Source organism: Pleurodeles waltl, chromosome 7 (assembly GCF_031143425.1).
Source record: "Pleurodeles waltl isolate 20211129_DDA chromosome 7, aPleWal1.hap1.20221129, whole genome shotgun sequence".
In the NCBI taxonomy this organism is placed as follows: Eukaryota; Metazoa; Chordata; class Amphibia; order Caudata; family Salamandridae; genus Pleurodeles; species Pleurodeles waltl.
The window spans coordinates 1465456922-1465476466 of record NC_090446.1 but is presented as its reverse complement, the minus strand read 5'-3'; the positions used below and the strand labels follow the sequence as shown (position 1 = coordinate 1465476466).

At 46.1% G+C, this 19545-nt stretch overlaps 1 protein-coding gene across 3 annotated transcripts in view; it reads left to right on the top strand.

The window, feature by feature from the left end:
• The window catches only part of LOC138246503 (retroviral integration site protein Fli-1 homolog), a 203702-nt gene extending 184723 nt beyond the window's left edge, over positions 1–18979 (top strand). For 2 of the 3 annotated variants that reach the window (XM_069201154.1, XM_069201152.1), the window contains exons 7-9: positions 7409–7468; positions 13572–13622; positions 15316–18979. In XM_069201154.1, the coding sequence (XP_069057255.1) occupies positions 7409–7468; positions 13572–13622; positions 15316–15851 (647 nt within the window). In that variant the 3' untranslated portion in view covers positions 15852–18979. The remainder of the gene's footprint in view (positions 1–7408; positions 7469–13571; positions 13623–15315) is intronic. The other variant, XM_069201153.1, reaches the window with a different exon arrangement.
• Positions 18980–19545: the final 566 nt, after the last annotated feature.

Below are 19545 nucleotides of genomic sequence, written 5' to 3'. Positions count from 1 at the left end.
CCCCCCCAGGGGAGCGACCCTTGCCTGATGGGTCGCTCCCCATCTCTAAAAAAAGAAACAACAAAAAAAAAAACACAAAAAAAAAATTGCCCTGGCGCCTAGAGTGTTCTGCCCCCCCCCGGGGGCCGTTCGGCCTAATAATAGGCCGATCTGTCCCCCGGGGGGGCAGAAATGGCCTAAAATAAATTTGCCCCCCCAACCCCCACCCCCCTCCCCGGGAGCGACCCTTGCCTACGGGGTCGCTCCCCCTGCGTGACATTGGCGCTAAAAAACAAATCCCCGGTGCCTAGTGGTTTCTGCCCCCTTGGGGGCAGATTGACCTAAAATTGGCCAATCTGCCCCCAGGGGGGCAGAAATGGTCTAAATACAATTTGCCCCCCCCAGGGGAGCGACCCTTGCCTGATGGGTCGCTCCCCATCTCTAAAAAAAGAAACAACAAAAAAAAAACACAAAAAAAAAATTGCCCTGGCGCCTAGAGTGTTCTGCCCCCCCCCCCGGGGGCAGTTCGGCCTAAAAATAGGCCGATCTGTCCCCCGGGGGGGCAGAAATGGCCTAAAATAAATTTGCCCCCCCAACCCCCACACCCCCCCCCCGGGAGCGACCCTTGCCTACGGGGTCGCTCCCCCTGCGTGACATTGGCGCCAAAAAACAAATCCCCGGTGCCTTGTGGATTCTGCCCCCTTGGGGGCAGATTGACCTAAAATTGGCCAATCTGCCCCCAGGGGGGCAGAAATGGTCTAAATACAATTTGCCCCCCCAGGGGAGCGACCCTTGCCTGATGGGTCGCTCCCCATCTCTAAAAAAAGAAACAACAAAAATAAAAAACACAAAAAAAAAATTGCCCTGGTGCCTAGAGTGTTCTGCCCCCCCCCCCCCCCGGGGGCAGTTCGGCCTAATAATAGGCCGATCTGTCCCCCGGGGGGGCAGAAATGGCCTAAAATAAATTTGCCCCCCCAACCCCCATCACCCCCCCGGGAGCGACCCTTGCCTACGGGGTCGCTCCCCCTGCGTGACATTGGCGCCAAAAAACAAATCCCCGGTGCCTAGTGGTTTCTGCCCCCTTGGGGGCAGATTGACCTAAAATTGGCCAATCTGCCCCCAGGGGGGCAGAAATGGTCTAAATACAATTTGCCCCCCCAGGGGAGCGACCCTTGCCTGATGGGTCGCTCCCCATCTCTAAAAAAAGAAACAACAAAAAAAAAAAACACACAAAAAAAAAATTGCCCTGGTGCCTAGAGTGTTCTGCCCCCCCGGGGGGCAGTTCGGCCTAATAATAGGCCGATCTGTCCCCCGGGGGGGCAGAAATGGCCTAAAATAAATTTGCCCCCCCAACCCCCACCCCCCTCCCCGGGAGCGACCCTTGCCTACGGGGTCGCTCCCCCTGCGTGACATTGGCGCTAAAAAACAAATCCCCGGTGCCTAGTGGTTTCTGCCCCCTTGGGGGCAGATTGACCTAAAATTGGCCAATCTGCCCCCAGGGGGGCAGAAATGGTCTAAATACAATTTGCCCCCCCCAGGGGAGCGACCCTTGCCTGATGGGTCGCTCCCCATCTCTAAAAAAAGAAACAACAAAAAAAAAACACAAAAAAAAAATTGCCCTGGCGCCTAGAGTGTTCTGCCCCCCCCCCCCGGGGGCAGTTCGGCCTAAAAATAGGCCGATCTGTCCCCCGGGGGGGCAGAAATGGCCTAAAATAAATTTGCCCCCCCAACCCCCACACCCCCCCCCGGGAGCGACCCTTGCCTACGGGGTCGCTCCCCCTGCGTGACATTGGCGCCAAAAAACAAATCCCCGGTGCCTTGTGGATTCTGCCCCCTTGGGGGCAGATTGACCTAAAATTGGCCAATCTGCCCCCAGGGGGGCAGAAATGGTCTAAATACAATTTGCCCCCCCAGGGGAGCGACCCTTGCCTGATGGGTCGCTCCCCATCTCTAAAAAAAGAAACAACAAAAATAAAAAACACAAAAAAAAAATTGCCCTGGTGCCTAGAGTGTTCTGCCCCCCCCCCCCCCGGGGGCAGTTCGGCCTAATAATAGGCCGATCTGTCCCCCGGGGGGGCAGAAATGGCCTAAAATAAATTTGCCCCCCCAACCCCCATCACCCCCCCGGGAGCGACCCTTGCCTACGGGGTCGCTCCCCCTGCGTGACATTGGCGCCAAAAAACAAATCCCCGGTGCCTAGTGGTTTCTGCCCCCTTGGGGGCAGATTGACCTAAAATTGGCCAATCTGCCCCCAGGGGGGCAGAAATGGTCTAAATACAATTTGCCCCCCCAGGGGAGCGACCCTTGCCTGATGGGTCGCTCCCCATCTCTAAAAAAAGAAACAACAAAAAAAAAAACACACAAAAAAAAAATTGCCCTGGTGCCTAGAGTGTTCTGCCCCCCCGGGGGGCAGTTCGGCCTAATAATAGGCCGATCTGTCCCCCGGGGGGGCAGAAATGGCCTAAAATAAATTTGCCCCCCCAACCCCCACCCCCCTCCCCGGGAGCGACCCTTGCCTACGGGGTCGCTCCCCCTGCGTGACATTGGCGCTAAAAAACAAATCCCCGGTGCCTAGTGGTTTCTGCCCCCTTGGGGGCAGATTGACCTAAAATTGGCCAATCTGCCCCCAGGGGGGCAGAAATGGTCTAAATACAATTTGCCCCCCCCCCAGGGGAGCGACCCTTGCCTGATGGGTCGCTCCCCATCTCTAAAAAAAGAAACAACAAAAAAAAAACACAAAAAAAAAATTGCCCTGGCGCCTAGAGTGTTCTGCCCCCCCCCCCCCCCCGGGGGCAGTTCGGCCTAAAAATAGGCCGATCTGTCCCCCGGGGGGGCAGAAATGGCCTAAAATAAATTTGCCCCCCCAACCCCCACCCCTCTCCCCGGGAGCGACCCTTGCCTACGGGGTCGCTCCCCCTGCGTGACATTGGCGCTAAAAAACAAATCCCCGGTGCCTAGTGGTTTCTGCCCCCTTGGGGGCAGATTGACCTAAAATTGGCCAATCTGCCCCCAGGGGGGCAGAAATGGTCTAAATACAATTTGCCCCCCCCAGGGGAGCGACCCTTGCCTGATGGGTCGCTCCCCATCTCTAAAAAAAGAAACAACAAAAAAAAAACACAAAAAAAAAATTGCCCTGGCGCCTAGAGTGTTCTGCCCCCCCCCGGGGGCCGTTCGGCCTAATAATAGGCCGATCTGTCCCCCGGGGGGGCAGAAATGGCCTAAAATAAATTTGCCCCCCCAACCCCCACCCCCCTCCCCGGGAGCGACCCTTGCCTACGGGGTCGCTCCCCCTGCGTGACATTGGCGCTAAAAAACAAATCCCCGGTGCCTAGTGGTTTCTGCCCCCTTGGGGGCAGATTGACCTAAAATTGGCCAATCTGCCCCCAGGGGGGCAGAAATGGTCTAAATACAATTTGCCCCCCCCCAGGGGAGCGACCCTTGCCTGATGGGTCGCTCCCCATCTCTAAAAAAAGAAACAACAAAAAAAAAACACAAAAAAAAAATTGCCCTGGCGCCTAGAGTGTTCTGCCCCCCCCCCCCGGGGGCAGTTCGGCCTAAAAATAGGCCGATCTGTCCCCCGGGGGGGCAGAAATGGCCTAAAATAAATTTGCCCCCCCAACCCCCACACCCCCCCCCGGGAGCGACCCTTGCCTACGGGGTCGCTCCCCCTGCGTGACATTGGCGCCAAAAAACAAATCCCCGGTGCCTTGTGGATTCTGCCCCCTTGGGGGCAGATTGACCTAAAATTGGCCAATCTGCCCCCAGGGGGGCAGAAATGGTCTAAATACAATTTGCCCCCCCAGGGGAGCGACCCTTGCCTGATGGGTCGCTCCCCATCTCTAAAAAAAGAAACAACAAAAAAAAAAACCACACAAAAAAAAAATTGCCCTGGTGCCTAGAGTGTTCAGCCCCCCCCCGGGGGGCAGTTCGGCCTAATAATAGGCCGATCTGTCCCCCGGGGGGGCAGAAATGGCCTAAAATAAATTTGCCCCCCCAACCCCCACCCCCACCCCCCCGGGAGCGACCCTTGCCTACGGGGTCGCTCCCCCTGCGTGAAATTGGCGCTAAAAAACAAATCCCCGGTGCCTAGTGGTTTCTGCCCCCTTGGGGGCAGATTGACCTAAAATTGGCCAATCTGCCCCCAGGGGGGCAGAAATGGTCTAAATACAATTTGCCCCCCCAGGGGAGCGACCCTTGCCTGATGGGTCGCTCCCCATCTCTAAAAAAAGAAACAACAAAAAAAAAAACACAAAAAAAAATTGCCCTGGCGCCTAGAGTGTTCTGCCCCCCCCCCGGGGGCAGTTCGGCCTAATAATAGGCCGATCTGTCCCCCGGGGGGGCAGAAATGGCCTAAAATAAATTTGCCCCCCCAACCCCCACCACCCCCCCGGGAGCGACCCTTGCCTACGGGGTCGCTCCCCCTGCGTGACATTGGCGCCAAAAAACAAATCCCCGGTGCCTAGTGGTTTCTGCCCCCTAGGGGGCAGATTGACCTAAAATTGGCCAATCTGCCCCCAGGGGGGCAGAAATGGTCTAAATACAATTTGCCCCCCCAGGGGAGCGACCCTTGCCTGATGGGTCGCTCCCCATCTCTAAAAAAAGAAACAACAAAAAAAAAAAACACAAAAAAAAAATTGCCCTGGCGCCTAGAGTGTTCTGCCCCCCCCCCCCCCGGGGGCAGTTCGGCCTAAAAATAGGCCGATCTGTCCCTCGGGGGGGCAGAAATGGCCTAAAATAAATTTGCCCCCCCAACCCCCACACCCCCCCCCCGGGAGCGACCCTTGCCTACGGGGTCGCTCCCCCTGCGTGACATTGGCGCCAAAAAACAAATCCCCGGTGCCTTGTGGTTTCTGCCCCCTTGGGGGCAGATTGACCCAAAATTGGCCAATCTGCCCCCAGGGGGGCAGAAATGGTCTAAATACAATTTGCCCCCCCAGGGGAGCGACCCTTGCCTGATGGGTCGCTCCCCATCTCTAAAAAAAGAAACAACAACAAAAAAAAACACAAAAAAAAAAATTGCCCTGGCGCCTAGAGTTTTCTGCCCCCCCGGGGGCAGTTCGGCCTAATAATAGGCCGATCTGTCCCCCGGGGCGCAGAAATGGCCTAAAATAAATTTGCCCCCCCAACCGGCACACCCCCCCCCGGGAGCGACCCTTGCCTACGGGGTCGCTCCCCCTGCGTGACATTGGCGCCAAAAAACAAATCCCCGGTGCCTAGTGGTTTCTGCCCCCTAGGGGGCAGATTGACCTAAAATTGGCCAATCTGCCCCCAGGGGGGCAGAAATGGTCTAAATACAATTTGCCCCCCCAGGGGAGCGACCCTTGCCTGATGGGTCGCTCCCCATCTCTAAAAAAAGAAACAACAAAAAAAAAAAACACAAAAAAAAAATTGCCCTGGCGCCTAGAGTGTTCTGCCCCCCCCCCGGGGGCAGTTCGGCCTAAAAATAGGCCGATCTGTCCCCCGGGGGGGCAGAAATGGCCTAAAATAAATTTGCCCCCCCAACCGGCACACCCCCCCCCGGGAGCGACCCTTGCCTACGGGGTCGCTCCCCCTGCGTGACATTGGCGCCAAAAAACAAATCCCCGGTGCCTTGTGGTTTCTGCCCCCTTGGGGGCAGATTGACCTAAAATTGGCCAATCTGCCCCCAGGGGGGCAGAAATGGTCTAAATACAATTTGCCCCCCAGGGGAGCGACCCTTGCCTGATGGGTCGCTCCCCATCTCTAAAAAAAAAAAAAAAACATTTGCCCTGGCGCCTAGAGGTTTCTTCCCCCCCTGGGGGCAGATCGGCCTAATAATAGGCCGATCTGCCCCCAGGGGGGGCAGAAAAGGCCTTCCTAAAAAATTGCCCCCCCTGGGAGCGACCCTTGCCAAAGGGGTCGCTTTGTTGCGTGACATTCGCGCGCAAAAACAAACTCCCTGGTGTCTAATGGTTTCTGCCCCCCTTGGGGGCAGATTGGCCTTATCAAAATAGGCCAATCTGCCCCCAAGGGGGGCAGAAATGGCCTAAATATATATTGCCCCGTAGGGGAGCGACCCTTGCCTAAGGGATCGCTCCCCACCTAAAAAAAAAGAATTCATCACAAAAAAAAGAAAAAAAAAAAAAATGGTCCCTGGTGCCTAGAGGTTTCTGCCCCCCCTGGGGGCAGATCGGCCTAATAATAGGCCAATCTGCCCCCAGGGGGGGCAGAAAAGGCCTTCCTAAAAAAATGCCCCCCTGGGAGCGACCCTTGCCCAAGGGGTCGCTCCCTTTTGCCAATTTCAAGAAAAGAAAAAAAAATCCCTGGTGTCTAGTGGGGTTTCAAAAGCCGGATTGCAAGCAATCCAGCTTTTGAAACCTGTGAGAGACTTCAAAGGGAAGGAAATACATTTCCTTCCCTTTGAAGCCTCTCGGGGGCCTCCCCCATGGGATTGAAAAAGAAATGCAAAAGCCTTTCTTTTTCAATCGCGCTGGAAGCTCTGCTTCCAGCGCGATGGGGGAGACCCTGTGACTAATCAGGGCGCGCTCGCGCGCTGACGTCACAGGGGGGGTTGGGGGGGGTCGGGGGTGGGAGGGGAAGGGCTTCCCCTTCCATCCCTGACTTGGGGGGGGTGGGGGGGAACCCCACAGAGGGAGCGAGAGCGCTCCCTCTGGGCTGTGTGCCGAGGACGTAGTGGTTACGTCCTCGGCACAGCAGCACTGTGCCGCAGGACGTAACCACTACGTCCGCGGCACAGAAGGGGTTAATATTATGGCTGGGTACTGGAAGGTAGCAGGAACATCCAGAGTCAAGCTCCGTTTAGCAAAAAAGTTTCCAAAGTTTGCTGATTTGCACATTGCTTTTATCTACCTAAAGTTTAGAGTTTCTTCTTGTCTCCAGAGCAGGCGTTAAAAGGGGGCTTCCATTCTTTGAATCGGGCCATTTGTACTCTGCAGGAGTAGTGCCAGTATTTTGGCGCTACTCCTGCAGAGTACATCAATAGCATCATGAGAAATGACACTATTGCCTCCTACCCTGCGCCATGGTGCGGCGTATTTTAAATACGGTGCACACATGGTGGAGGTAGGGGGGGTGCTAGGGGTGCCGGGAAAGTGGTGCTGCACTCGGTGCAGCGCCGCTCTCTATAAATCTGCCCCTTAGAGTTATACATAGCCCAACAACAAGGAGTGTTCAGTTTGCAGATGTGTACATTTAATGTAACGAAGAGACAACACATACTGCAATTCATTATAAGAATGTGGCTATTATGCGACTATATGGTTTTAAATAACAATAACAATGTTTACATTACCAGTTCAAAGAAGCAGCTATGCCATGTCCCTTGTCCAATACAAAAATAGCAGATTGAAGAGTTTTTTAGGTCATCTAGGTTGAAGTAATCACTCAAGTGAACTACTTTGGCTACAATGTATTTGTAGTAATGTATATTTGCATTTCTGTTTGGATACAGGTTCTCCACCTCACGTTCAAAATGTGAACAGGACAACTGAGCCGGCCAGACCAATGCAAGGTGTGTTGCAGCAGTTGAGCACGAAGGTTGGTGAGCCCTGGGCTCACATGCAGTCTGTACACACACAACAATCTTATAAGTACCTTGAGTTCTTCACTACTGGGTGGGAAGCAAAGGGCTAGGAAAACATGATGAAGGCCATCAGGAATGCAGAGACCACCATGAATACTAAAATACTAATTATAAAAAGAAAGAAGAGGGAGGCAGCAAGGGATCACTTTCCAGTAGACACTTGTAATGATGGGGGAGTTCTTGTTGTAGAAGTGAGGTACAATAAAGGGCACATTCCTCTCATTTCAGTTTCCATCATGAAGCTAATTTTAAGGTGATGGGATGTGGCATATGGACATATGAAGTCTATCCCTGAGGAAAGCTTTCTCTTACACAATGATAACAACTAGGATGAGGATGAAATTATTGAAACAAAACAAAGGAAATAAGATATGTCAATTATACAAGTTGATAGTTCCCCCCTATTGACTTTGGCGGAATAGGATGAGTCTCTTTATGCTGGTCCTGTTGCTTGTTAATTATTGCCGACTATGTAGAAAATAAGGGTTCTTCTGTTAAAAAACTATTTAATTTATTTTTTGATTTATTTGTTTTTAATTTAGTGGTTTCCTTTATCCAACCCAAATGTCATCTTCTTATTTCAATAAAAACTACTTAGACATGAATTTGAATTCCACTGTATTCACAGTACACTGGTCACAGACATATTTTCTGTATCCAAAGATACTGCCCATTTAATAGAGACCAAGCAAACACAAAAACTTCAAATTTATTCTGAAGTCCATACTCTCATGATCTGATACCTTGCTCTAGCATCACATACATAATCAACTATTCTTCTGATGAATTTGTAGGATTTTTCAATATGCAAAAACTTTTTTAACAATGAGTTGTTTGGAATAATTTACCTGAAGCTCCTCTTGAGGGCCATACTCCAAGGACTCTTGTAAATGGTGTAATGCAGGGCATGATAGAGTGAGATGGGGTTCATGTGTTTCTTCTGCTTAAGAAAGTGTTCTCAGGATTAGACTCATCTTTTTTGTGGAGTATATCGTTCTGTTGCTCTTTACACATGATTGTATGCATTTGGATAACAAAGATTTGCCATTCATCTGCTCTGCGTTTTCATCTCTAAACGTTGCTCTCTATTTTTAACAAATGACAGCAGAGCCATGATTTAACAGTCTCGTCATCTGCACCCACACTCTTCAAACTGTCTTGAAGCAAGGGAAAGCCACTGGTTTCTCACAATTAAAATTCTATTACCGTAATAAAATGTGACATGTGGTTAGATTTTGCTTCAATTTGGAAATATAGTTTTTTCTTGAAAGTAATTGTGTCTTCTTAGTTACTCTGCCTCCACTAAGACTGAAGGCAGTTTATGCTCAAATAGAATTATCTCTTACAGGGATCTAAAAATGCACAGAGTTCTGATAGTGTATTGAAGTATTGGGAACATCGTGGTGTCTTAAAATAGCATGCCATAGTTGTATCAAACTTTTTGAAGTACTTTGGTTGAGTTCACATATAAGTTCAGGCCCTGGTTGTATGTCATAATGTCAGGTGCATTTTCTTGCACTCATCACTTTTCTCCTTCCTACCTAATTTTCAGTCTTTTAGTCCAAGTCGCTGAGCAGCAACTTTCAAGATTTGAGAAACTTCAACCTTTCTTCTTTAAGCTGTCTGTACATCTTTTCCAAATCAGCAGGCGTAAATTGGTATTCTAAATTAAGTGGTGCATTATAGAGCTTTCTTTTTCTTTACTCAAAGGTGTCACACGAAAATCTGGAGCAAAAGGTTTAATCTAGGTAGTTAGAGCATTTTCATCAGGCTTATTCTCTCTCTGACCAGGTCCATCTCTTCACATCTATTTTACAATCTTTTGAAAACTAATTTCAGACAATATTGAACAGATTTGGTAGATTGCTTGTTCTTTGAACCCACATATATGTGTTTTTCTTTGACTTATCAAATACCACTTACATGTTTCATCCAAGCAAATGTTTCAGTTCTAAAAATGTTCGCTAAATAAACCAGTGTCAATGTTGTCTTCTGTTTTTATTGTTTTTAAGATTAGACCACCAGATTACTCAATAAATCCAAACGATGTTCGTTATTTGGCAGAGGGAGCTACATACCTGAGTCAAAATGATACTGACCATGGCCGATTTTGTTACTTCTGATGGTTGATGGCCCAAAAAAGCTTATTTGATCTACGCATATCAGAGAAAAGCAACTGAGCACTGATATTATTAACAAATAGGTTCACTGTAATATTGTATTCTGGTTAGCAATGAAATTGGACAATAAGATTAGCATTGGTTATGGACTTGTATGTTATGGAACGTTGTTTATGTTAACTGGGTCATTGCATGGTGATGCATTTGCCAACAAAGACTGGTTTATGTTATACATACATTTTGTTTCATAGACAGGTCTACTGTCTGCAATATACATATATAATTCAAAAAGGTTTCAGTTTGAGGCTCATCAGCAACAGTTTTGTCAATGTATAACATAATAATAAAATATGCCTCGTTAGAACAGCATCCTCCCAGAAGCAAAGACATGAATCTTCTAAAGAGATTGATGCCCTCTCTCGCTCTCTACTTGCCTTTTAGTGAAGTGCGGTGCCGCATATTTCTGGAGCTTCAAAAAGGAAAGTTTAATAGATTTACATTATCTTGGCTAAGACTCATTGAAAATGGTACCAGTGCAGTGCCTACTTAGTCTCAGTTCCTACTTAGTGTCATGTGTCCCAGATTGTTCAAAATATGTAACAGATTATCTTATCATTCTAGGCTCTCTCTATCAATAACCACAATGTTTTCCTTTATCTTGTTTAAAACCCAACCTCTCTATCAGTGGATTCCTACCTAAACCTAGTATGCATCCTACATAGAGATAGTGCTGAATTTTCATTTATCATAAAACACATTGCATATCTATTATGTAGTGTTCCTTAGAATTTATCTTTGCCCCGTGTTGTCTTGTTTAAGCCTACCTCAATAATTCTGAATCTTTTCATGGATTGATGTTATCTCAACTGCTCAGTACTTGTGGAAGTATAGGATATGTTCTACTCCTGTTGCTTCTGTAATTGTAGTTTTATCTAAAACAATGTGATCTATTCTAGAGGCTTGCTTCTGTCTACCAGCACTAGAACCTATGCTAGGGTATGCCTGTATGTCTAGGCGTCAAGGTATCAATGACGTATGAGGTATTTGTCAAGTTCTTGCTGAAGTTTTTTACCACTGCGGTTGCCTTTCTAAAGTTGATGATCTTATCTGTACGTCTACAAAGGGGCAGACTGGAAACAGCTGCAACTTAAATAGAGACTGGTAGTTAATGATATTCATAAGGAATATGTGCCTCCTATCAAAATTTAGTCCAAGATTATTTATTAAGTCAATTCTGCATTACAGAAGATCTTAAAATCCCTTGACCTATCAGATCCCAAGGGTGGACCTCCTACCTTTTGGCCTCTTTCATCTTAAGTTGTATGTAGAAACGAGGATAGTCATGATTCTGCACTTAATCATTTTATTTGACCTTTTCTCTAAGTCTACTTGCCCCTTCTCTTCTAACCTAGTCACCCTATACCAGGAAAGAGTGTATTTATTACCGTGCAAATTCATCTTACGCTTGACTACTCTTTAAGGCTACTTACTCCTTCTCAACAGTCTAGTCTACTGATAGTTATATTCTCCAAAGGATAACTGCTTCAATTCAATGAATTTTTAAGCTCTCTAAAATGATTTTTTGTTTACTGAAACTTCTTACTCTTCTATTCTCCAGTCATACATAGAAATGCTAATTACTGTAGCCAGTTTTACCATCTCTGTTTCTTAGAGCTTGAAGAACACCCTCCGTTTCCATCTTTCAAGGACCCCCATCAAAAGTGTCTTTAGAAATATGAATTTGCTGGCCTTTGCTTCATACTGGTATTGTTTGCAGAGGTTGGATTGCTTCCTAGATTGCTGTTATCCTTTGATCACCAATTTAAAGCTAAGCCACCCAAAGACATGTTAAATAGATGTCATATACCCAAAAGAGTTGATGCTACATCAGTACGTCACCATCTCTCATTGATTAATCCTGTTTGAGTCCATCACCAAGAATCAATACCAGACATATCAGTTACTAGTATAAAAATACACGTGATCAGCAAGTGAATGCAGCTGATATCTTCAACTTTTGAATCTAAGATTTATCAAAACTACAGTCGAAACAGATGACTGGGGTGATAGCGTGGAAAAAATATGAATAGAGATAGAAATAGGACGGATGTGTCCTTCTTTAAATGCACACTGAATAATTCATAAATATTATCAATGTTCACATAATATGAGCATACTTTAGGAGTTACCTGTTGTCCCCAGGTATTCAGCGTACAATTTGTATGCAACCTTCAGAATAAGGAAAGTCTCCTTGTGCAAAGCCGTCAATTCGCGATTTTTCAATCCCACACCTAAATAATTTTTTCATACCCTGTTAGACATCAATTACTCTTTTGCAAGAAAGTGTTTTTTTTATTTTAAATGTATTCTCTTCATTGATGAAATCCTCACTTTCTTATGGTTTATGTATAATGGTAATTAAAGAGTTCTAAATAAATGTTTCATTTTTATAGGTAGAACCCTTTGTTGTCTAAAATGAAGATCCAGTACATTTGACATAACCCCAATGCGTTTCGGCCCTAAAGCGGTCCTTCGTCAGTGACATGTAAACAATACATTATCAATTTACTTAGCCCTAGTAATGTGTTTTGAAAATAGTATTTAATTAATGTGATGTGTGTGAACCACTCAGGTCGGCTATGTAGTGCTTGTGTTTCAGGGCCTTAGTCCAAAAGCAGAACAGGGTTCCAAAGGTTGCCTATAAGAAATAGGAGACTGCATCCGAGTACAGACATGTCTTTGCATTGTAAGTCTTAGAATGATGGAGGAAGTTGGGGTAACACATGTCTGATTTAAACATTTAGGAAGGAGTATTAGGGTAAGACGTGACTGACCAAGAGAGGGATGTTAACTGACAGGAGAGATCAGGGCATTGTATGTCAGAGTAGCAATGGCAAAAATATCAACATACATAAGTACCATACCCTGAATATAGAGTACCAAAGAATTGCATACCAATATATTGAATACAAGCAAGTATTAATGTACTATACTTAACTCCACATCCACATACCATGGAGATATAAATATTGTCAAGATACATATATGTGGATTTAAATGTAATAAACCTGTACTGATCTCTATAAACTTATGACGGTGTTTTCATTCTTGATATTTAGAATACATTATTTCTGTATACTGGCATTTTGCCCATGATATTCTGATAATATACAATTCATTGTGATAGGGGAGAAGCAAGGAAGAGGACAGTCCACAGGGGTTGAACATTCAAGCACATGGACATGTTAAGACCAGATTAAAATAGGGAACTCAGAAGACAGAGTTTGGAATAAAACCACCAACCTCCTTACAAGAGCATCTGGCATACATGGCATTCTCAGACGTTGAACAAAGTGAAGAGAAGAGCTTAGGGTAATGAAAAGTTGAAGATGTTTCTGAAGAGTGAAGTGGCTCCTGAATGGACTTATGAAGAAGGGACTAATGGGCCTGAATACCAGGCCTGACTGAAAGGAGAAGCTCCCTGATGGGAGTTGTAAGGGTGATAGAGTCAGGCATTATGTTTACGACAACTATGGTACGGAATATCAAATGGTCACAGTATCATGACCAAAATATCGGAAACCAAAATATTGAGGAGGCGAGTGTACAGAGGGAGGTATTAATTTACTAATCTTAACTCCACATCTACGTACTTTGAAGATGTCTACAATTAAGATACGTAGATACAGAGTTAGGTCTGGAAAGTGAATAAAAACGTACCTGTCGATATTTTGATCCTCAATATTCTGGATGACTCGTCATTCCATCCTTCAATTGTAGAATCTGTGGCAGCAGGATGTGCTCTGCACTAAACTAATAGGCCTTCCTCCTGCTGCAGTAAAGAAGAGGTAGACACATGTCAAAGGCTTTGATGTACATCTTCAGACACTTATGGCATCTCTCTTTATTAGTAGATCCATATCAGATACTGGGACCCACAAGCAGCCGATTGTCAAACCCAGGTAGGTCTCAAGAGCCTGTCTCCCAGTATCTCTTTCCAATGAACACATTTTGCAATTCTCAGTAAAGTGTCTTGTGTCATTACTTATTGTTTGTTGTGCACATTTCACAGCCCTGCCTATACTCTGTCACCAATCACTCTGTCTCATCAGCCCTGCACTTTCTCTTTCCATCTCTTTCTCTCTGTCTTTCCTCCCATTCCCTTCATCGTGGCAATTACTGCAAGGAAACATCCACCACAGTCCTTAAAAGAGCCGTGGTATACATTATATCCTAACACATGAGAAGTAGTTCAAGAATTAAGGGGCATATTTATAATGTTTACGTTAATGTGGCCCAACAAGGCCGAAATCCCAGTGCCGTATTTACAGAGTGGTGCGATGCATGCATTGCGCCAATCTGTAACTCTTTGTTCCCCATTATGCCTGCGCCAGGCATAATGTATGCAAAAGGGGCGTTCCCCAGTTGGGGGAGCCAGAAAATGTTTGTAATATGAGATTTCCTTGCTCCATTTTGTATGGCACTTTTAACGCCTGCTCAAGGCACTACTCCTGCAGAGTACATCAATAGTGTCATGAGAAATTACGCTATTGCCCCCTAACCTGCGCCATGGTGCGCCGTATGTTAAATACGCCGCACACATGGTGGTGGTTGAGGGGTGCTAATGGACACTGGGGGAGTGGCGCTGCACTCAGTGCAGCGCCACTTTCCATAAATCTGCCCCCAAGTTTTGATTTGTTTCGCTGCCCTACATTCATGCTCAGTATCACCTAATATATTGGGAGCTTGACCTCTGTAGAATATATCTTACTCTGGGTCCAGCAGCAAACACACATATTATCAGTGTGATTGACAAAGGTTATTCATTAAAGTGCACACTGACATTTTGCATTTTGGAACTGCACAATACAGTAGGAGTAGAAAGATCTACCAGCATCCTAAATAAGAAAACATCACTCCTTTATAAAGCAGCATTAATTGTAATGTGTAGCAATGACCCAAGCAAAAATGTCTGTTTCGGGAAACTGGGACATAAATGGCAACTGTGCACATAGAAAGAGAACAGCATAGCTCAGCAAGCTAATGCCTCTACAGCATAAGTCAGTGTCCAATCTGCAGATGGCCAGTCTGAATCTAAGCAGTGTTGCCTCAGTCTTTGGTCATCCTGGGGTGAATGGAAATGTGCACCATAGAACTGACAGTGTTAGCCTTCTTACAGATCTACTGGACTAGATAAATCAGGGAGTAAATTCCCAATAAATAAATATATTACTATTTTCCATATTTGCTAGTGATCCAAAATCCTCTTGAGAATGTGAAAGGCCACCCACCACTGCAGTCTGCTTAATATGCCTTCAATATACGAGGGTGATAAACCTTTACAAAAGCTCAAGTGCTTCAGTCTATGATGGGAGGAAAGCGTGGTCTTACCCTCCTCCTTGCTCTCATCTTTGTTTCTGCTTCTCTCTTTATACGCAGTTGAACGCTGAAGTGGCTCCTTCTGTACCTCTGAAGATGCTCTCCTCTCTAGATTTGGGAATACACGAGGAGGGGAGAGTGAATTTGCTTGCATTTTCTAATTTTTGTCCTTCTACTCTCTTCCTGTCTCAACTTGTAGTCCTTTCCATTCTTGGCAAACTTTCCTCTCTACTTGCCTGGTCTTCTCATGCTTCAGTTTTCTTGGTCCTGTTTCAGGCAGCGGGCAGATCCAGCTCTGGCAGTTCCTCCTGGAACTCCTCTCCGACAGCGGCAACGCGGCCTGCATCACCTGGGAGGGCACCAATGGCGAGTTCAAGATGACCGACCCAGATGAGGTGGCGCGGCGCTGGGGGGAACGCAAGAGTAAGCCCAATATGAACTACGACAAGTTGAGTCGGGCCTTGCGCTACTACTACGACAAGAACATTATGACCAAGGTGCATGGCAAACGCTATGCCTATAAGTTTGACTTCCAGGGCATTTCCCAGGCCCAGCAGAGCCACCCAAGCGACCCTGCCATGTATAAGTACCATTCGGACCTGCAGTACCTGCCGCCGTACCACCATCAGCACCAGCAGAAGCTGGCCTATCCCATCTCCCACCCATCGCCAATCCCCGTCACCTCCCCTAGCTTTTTTGGATCCCCAACACCCTACTGGAATTCAACATCCACCAACGTCTACCAGAACCCCAATGTCACACCCCGGCACGCCGGCAACCACATGGCGTCACACCTGAGCTCTTTCTACTGAACAAAGGAAGGGTTGGAGCTTGAGGACACCACCTGCACCCCTTCTCTGCAGAAGCATCTTCTTAAGTTGTGCTCCACTGCCAATATCACCACACAGGGACACCTTGGGGAAGGACAAAAAGTAGGAGCAAACTTCCCTACTGCACTGAACAGTGTGCCACTGCTGAAGGTGCTCATCCATCCACAGACAGTTTCTATTTTATATCAGCTGGTATTTATGTCTGCAGTAACTGGATTCTACTATTGCAGGGGTAGGGGAGGACCTGTCTGCTCGCTGTGATCTTGGAGGACCTTTGAGGACAGGAAAGCAGGAGAGAAGGAAAGGCAGGACAAGAAACAAAGAGATGCAAGAAAGATGGGGGAAGTGAATAAGGAACAGAGGAGGATTGAATAGGAGGGAAGACAAGCGGGAAGTGGGAAATGAAAGACTAAAAGAAACTATAGTTGGACTCTCATAGTAAATAATAGACTGGGAAGAAAGAATGCAGGAGGAGGTAGAGAAGATAACGAATAAATAAAGTTTAGAAATACAAAAATGTGAACGAGAGAATAAGGAATGTCACAAAAGAATTACGAGAGGGTTAAGGCAGGCCTTCGGTGCGAGAAGTAAGAAGAAAAAGCAGGAGAAAGGGAATGAGATGGAGAGAAATAGAACAGAAAAGGCAGTCTAAAAAGAGAGGGTGGAGAGAAAATATATGTGAGAGAAAAGGTGCAGAATTTGATGGGTATGAGTGTGTGGACCGAGCATTAATACCTGTATTCCAGACATTAAAGGGGTAGGCAGTGAAGGTGCAATGAAGGTGCAATTGGTGTTGGGTTATTCAGTGCTGTAGGTGTTCAGCCCAGACACTCTCAAAAATTTCCACGCTGGGCATCAGGCTGAGAGAAGGGTACAAGTTCCAGAAATGGAAAGACCCAGGACAGCAACAGGCTCAGCATGAAACTTGCACCCCGCAGGCTGACATTGCTTCCTATGTAAAGCCTGGCATTGAGTCTACAAGCTAGAGGACCTTTCACCTCTTCTTCAAGGTTGGGCATGGAATCGGAAAATGGGGCATCCTGAAAGTTGTGCACGGAGTCCGCACGTTAGGGGATGCCTTAATTCTTCTTGCTAAGGCTGGCAGTGGGCCCATCATACTAGCTGCATCTAGCGCATCCTCTCTAGGACTCACCATGGCCAAGGAGCACCTATTTCAAGGACATGCAAGGTCTTCTCTTCAGTAAGCCCAGCCAAGGCCAAGGAACCTCCCTGCATGGGATACTCTCTTCTCTTTTGTAAGGATGACCATGGCACCGACACACTCGGGTTACTCCTCACCTGATCTGCACAGCTAGTCATGAACTCTGCACACCATGGTGCATGCCTCTCTCCTCCTGTTCCTCCTCTCTAAGAATGACCTCACGCCAAGCTGCACCCCTAAAATTTTATATAGGCCCATTTCTAAGGCTAGGATAGGAGCCATCCCACCAGTGGTCTCCCTCACCACTGCAAGTTTGTACATAGAGCTTGCATACCTGAGGCATGCCTCACTTCCTGTTTAAGGCTGGGCTTCCATAATAAACACACACCCTAGTTCCTCTCTAAATATGGGCATGGACCCTCCACACCAGGGGCATTGCTGACATGCATACCGGTGGCACACCTCTTACATCTGTCAAAGAGTGAGTATGGGGGCACATATAGGAAATGCTTGTTTTCTCTCCGGGGCTAGAATTCTCTGACAAAGCAGTCTGTGTAGGAGAGCTGTCCCTTGGGCAAACAGACCAGAGTTTTAAAAACGTTAAAGACACATAAAACTCCTACACAGAGAAACGTACATATCAAACAGGGCAATCTGAATATAAAACTCACCAATAGAATATCTGGCTATAAGAACTTCCCATCATATGTTACAAATTGGTGTATAAGGTCCTTTGATTGAACTATGCATATGAACAAGTCACAAATAGCCATTCGTGGGTATAAAATCTCCTATTCACAAACAGACCTGTGTATGTGACTGCAGTATATACAAACTTGTGCTGAATGGAAATCAGCTTCAAAATAACTTGAGCAAGGACTGCACATAACATTCCCAGATAAAAACACACACGTCTATTCATACATTCAGATTGACAGACTTGTGGTGTATACACCTTTTCAAAGAAACACATCTCTAAATAGTAAAGAATAACCCTGTTTTAGATGTTTTTAAGAAGATGATGAAGACTACCATCGACAGTGGTGGATACGTACCGAAACATTGCTAAAGAATATCCTGCTCACACAGGTAGAAGTATCTTTGTAAACAGACTCCCACAGGTACAAATAGGGACATTCAACAGTTCATGACACTCACCATTAAGCCAATCACAAAGTAAAAATCTGTGTTTTAAATAATCACCCATGATCCACAAAAACAGTTTTTCCTTCTAGGCCAGGAATGCATTACCTAAAGATTCCACTTCTACTAGCCCTGCTTCTAGCCCCACCAATTACAAATATAAGGTATGCTTGTGGTTCTCTGAGAAAAGAGTTGAGCCCTGGGCCTGAATAACATCCAAGTGGACCCACTCTCCATTGTTCAAAGCACGTGGACTCTTTCCCACCGAACCACATCTGAATGACCCCTACAGGGCCCATAAATGGGTGCAATGGGTGTGCAGGGATCCCCTTTAACTTTGAACTCACCCTCCTTGGACTCATCTTCACCTTTCAAACACACAAAAAACTCTGAAGTTCATTCTCCCAAACCATTTGGTCTTTTCCTCTTTGAACCTCCAAAGCCTCAGATATATGGCTTTCTTTTAAGGAATCAGCAAAGTCTGGAGTTGTATACTTTGTTGCTTCCATTAAACTAACGGGACTGACACACCTGATAAAAATGGCTGGTAAAAGGAAAAGCTGGAACTGGGAACATGGTGACTGCACAAAATGGAGCTAGCTATTATCTATCTGTACTATTTACTAGTACAAAGTTACTATACTACTTTCAGCTACCCACAAGGTATGAAGGGTTCTTTCCACCACTCTTAGTTTACCATTGAGCATTATGTTATCAAACTTTTGCCAAGTTTATAAACTTTCCACTTTGTAAAGTTATCTATTTTTATTCAGTTCATGAAACTTCACTTGCAGCCAAACAATCTAAAAAAAAAAAAACAGTTGAAAAAGTGTCCCTTCAAAATCTTGCCTCTCAGTCTTTCACAGCAGGAGGTAGAAGTAATCATTGGCATAATTGTAAATATAATAAATAAGGTTTGCAGCATATCCGTGCACCCTACCCTCACACACTCTTACCCAGGGTGATAGTGAGGAGCTAGGAGATTAACTTTCCCCCAAAAAACAATCACTAAAAATAATCCATATCACATGGACACAGCTTTTACAGTCTTGGGAATTCTTGGTACAAGGCATTGAATCCAAGAGAATTTGTGCAATTAATTCAGTTGAATGGAACCAAGACAAAGGCTCTGATTTAGATTTCGGTGGATGGGATATCCATCACCGTTGTGGCAGAGTAACCCATCCGCTGAAACCTAAATCAGGCCCTAGTTCTCCAAGAATGCATGATTTTTTGTATTGGAAGAACCTCGGATTGGCAGCAGGATTGCATGATAAAAGGGAAATCATCTATTAACTTTAGTTTCTCTCATTTTTAACCATTATGATTTATGCCATTGAAGGTATGTTGCCATAAACAGAACTGTATATG